This window comes from Arachis ipaensis, chromosome B10 (genome assembly GCF_000816755.2).
Source record: "Arachis ipaensis cultivar K30076 chromosome B10, Araip1.1, whole genome shotgun sequence".
Lineage (NCBI taxonomy): Eukaryota > Viridiplantae > Streptophyta > Magnoliopsida > Fabales > Fabaceae > Arachis > Arachis ipaensis.
This window is the reverse complement of record NC_029794.2, coordinates 20,801,301-20,803,696: the sequence shown is the minus strand read 5'-3', so window position 1 is coordinate 20,803,696 and position 2,396 is coordinate 20,801,301. Positions and strand designations below refer to the sequence as shown.

At 34.8% G+C, this 2,396-nt stretch overlaps 1 protein-coding gene across 1 annotated transcript; it reads right to left on the bottom strand.

Annotated features, from left to right (window-relative positions):
* Positions 895 to 1,886, bottom strand: LOC107624115 (probable acetyltransferase NATA1-like). The gene has a single exon (XM_016326577.2). The coding sequence runs from the start codon at positions 1,799 to 1,801 to the stop codon at positions 1,094 to 1,096; it is 708 nt and encodes a 235-aa protein (XP_016182063.1). The 5' UTR covers positions 1,802 to 1,886; the 3' UTR covers positions 895 to 1,093.

Sequence of the window (2,396 nt, the reverse complement as noted above, 5' to 3'; positions counted from 1 at the left end):
GTATAAAGACTATATAATGTGAATATATATACAAATTATACTGATTTAAATATATAAATGTGTGCATGTTAAAATTGATAAAATATACAAAATTTAGTGTATTGATCAATTGTTAATGGATGATTTTTTTTATATTTTAGCATAATTTTTACTCTCAAACGTACATTTACTTGAAGTAATATTTTGTAGCTTTTACTTTCAATTCTTACCAGTAAGAATTGATTGCAAAATTTATTCTCTCAACTACCCTTCTTCACCTTCTTCTTTTTCTACATATACGATCATCTTTTCACTTGAAACAAACTCAATTTTAATCCAGTATAATCAAATTAAACTCAACTGCTAAACCAAACACACACCTAGTCTTGGTATTGATCAGTCCATCAAGGCATGGGGTACGTTAGGTGAATCAGCTACTTAGTCATATCAATGTGAGAACAATTCAAAAAAATTCTTCTCTAAAGAAGATCGAGCACAATGACAAGTCTCTCAAGAATTTGAAGATTGGCTGCAACATGTTGAGTGTTTGGTAATTTGGATGCATTCTTCCATGGGTGGAACTGTGGAAGGTTCATGAGTAAAGTGGTAGAATATGACTATGCACACACACGAGTAATATTGTGAGTGACTAATCTGGGAGTAAAACATAGCAATGTGTATGCAGAGGATGAAACAAATAACCTATGATTTTGCCTATGGTTCCTATCATCTTTAGATATTAGAATGAATGCGGGTACTGATCTAACATCAAGATAGTCAAGAGCAAGAAAATGAAAATTAAATCTCTACTGCGAAAATGAAAAATAAAAGTACCATTGAGTATTTTGAGTACATGCTATATCTATTGAATGAAAAAATGCTATATCTATGACATGCTACCCAGTAATTAATGGCAGAAAGGAAGAAATGGCATTGATTAATTGTAGGAAGCAAAGAGCAAACTCTAACATGGATAAAGTGAGAACTACCATTGCACATGTAAAAAAACACTTGAAACACCATTAGACTTCTTACTAGGTTCAGAATCAAGCAAATATAGGTCATAAGAAATTGCGGAAAGAGAAAGAAAAGTGTCAAAGAAATACAAATATTGTTAATCAGCAATACCATAAGCCTCAAGGGCATCACCAGTTAACCTGCAAACCCTCCACTCGTGCAAGATCTTGGCTCCCATTTCCTCATAAAATTTGATGGCATTAACATTCCAATCTAGCACAACCCATTCCACCCTCCCATAGCCCATCTTTACCGCCTGTTTTGCGACGGTTGAAAGCAACATTTTTCCAAACCCTTTCCTCCTAAAACAATCCCTGACGAATAGGTCCTCAATATAAAACCCAGGTTTTGCCAAGAAAGTAGAATAGTTGGGGAAGAATAGAACAAATCCGGCGACCGAAACGTCATTGACAGCGTTTGTTGTGAAAGTCTCCTTTTCGGGGTCGTCAATTGGGAGGTCCAAGTGTACGACCTTAACAACAGGCGTGAAGGAAGGATCAGTTATGACGGAGTCGGTGAAGGGATTGGGGGAGACTTCCAGCAGAAATATCGTGAATGAGTGGAAGGGTTTGGTGGTGGGAGAGAAGAGTGTAGAGGAGAGAGAATTCTCGGTAGCAGAACAGAGATGGGTAAGACGCTCAAACACGGCCATCTGATGGATCATCTTGTGGATGTGGGGAACATCCGACGGGGTGGCCAACCGGATTCGAGCGAACATTGGGTGACCCACTGGAGAATCTTCCGGCGGACCCATGGCTGGTTCAGGAGCGGGAGTTGGTGGTGGTGGCGGTGCTGCAGCTGCCATTGATTATTGGGGATAAACTGAGGTTCAGGGTTTTATTGGTTTCACCGTTTCACACGTATTTGAGGAATAGAGGTTTCTAGAGTGGGTTATAACTTATAAGTATAGCTTATAACCGTGGAAAATTAGAGAATTTCTAACAAGTGTAAAGTATCTTTGCTTCTTAATCTGAATAAGATAAAAGAGAAATGTATTGAAAATTTGTATCTTTTATATTTTTATTTTCTGCTCTTCATTTTCAAGAGTTGTTAGCCACCTTTTTAAATTTTATATAGTAAATTTTCAACAAAAAGTATTTTGTTATGCATTTATGTGTTTTATACATTTTTATTAAAATAATTAATTATTAAAATAACCAGGGGTAGAAGGACTAATTTATACTACACCGTTTATATATGATGTGAAAAATCTTAAAAAATTTTATTCTCATGAGATTTTAAAAGATAAGAAGTTTATCCACCTTTTCGTTATTTTAGAAGTTCAAGTTGGTGTAATATGTTTAATTTAAAATATTTATTGTATTAATTATTAAAATGTTAATATTAATTAAAAAACCACAAGTATTATTTTATCTACTCTGATAGTATTGTATTTTTAA

Bases quoted from the DNA above. Each gene is read 5' to 3' on its own strand.
- LOC107624115 (XM_016326577.2), bottom strand. From the start codon at position 1,801: ATGGCAGCTGCAGCACCGCCACCACCACCAACTCCCGCTCCTGAACCA.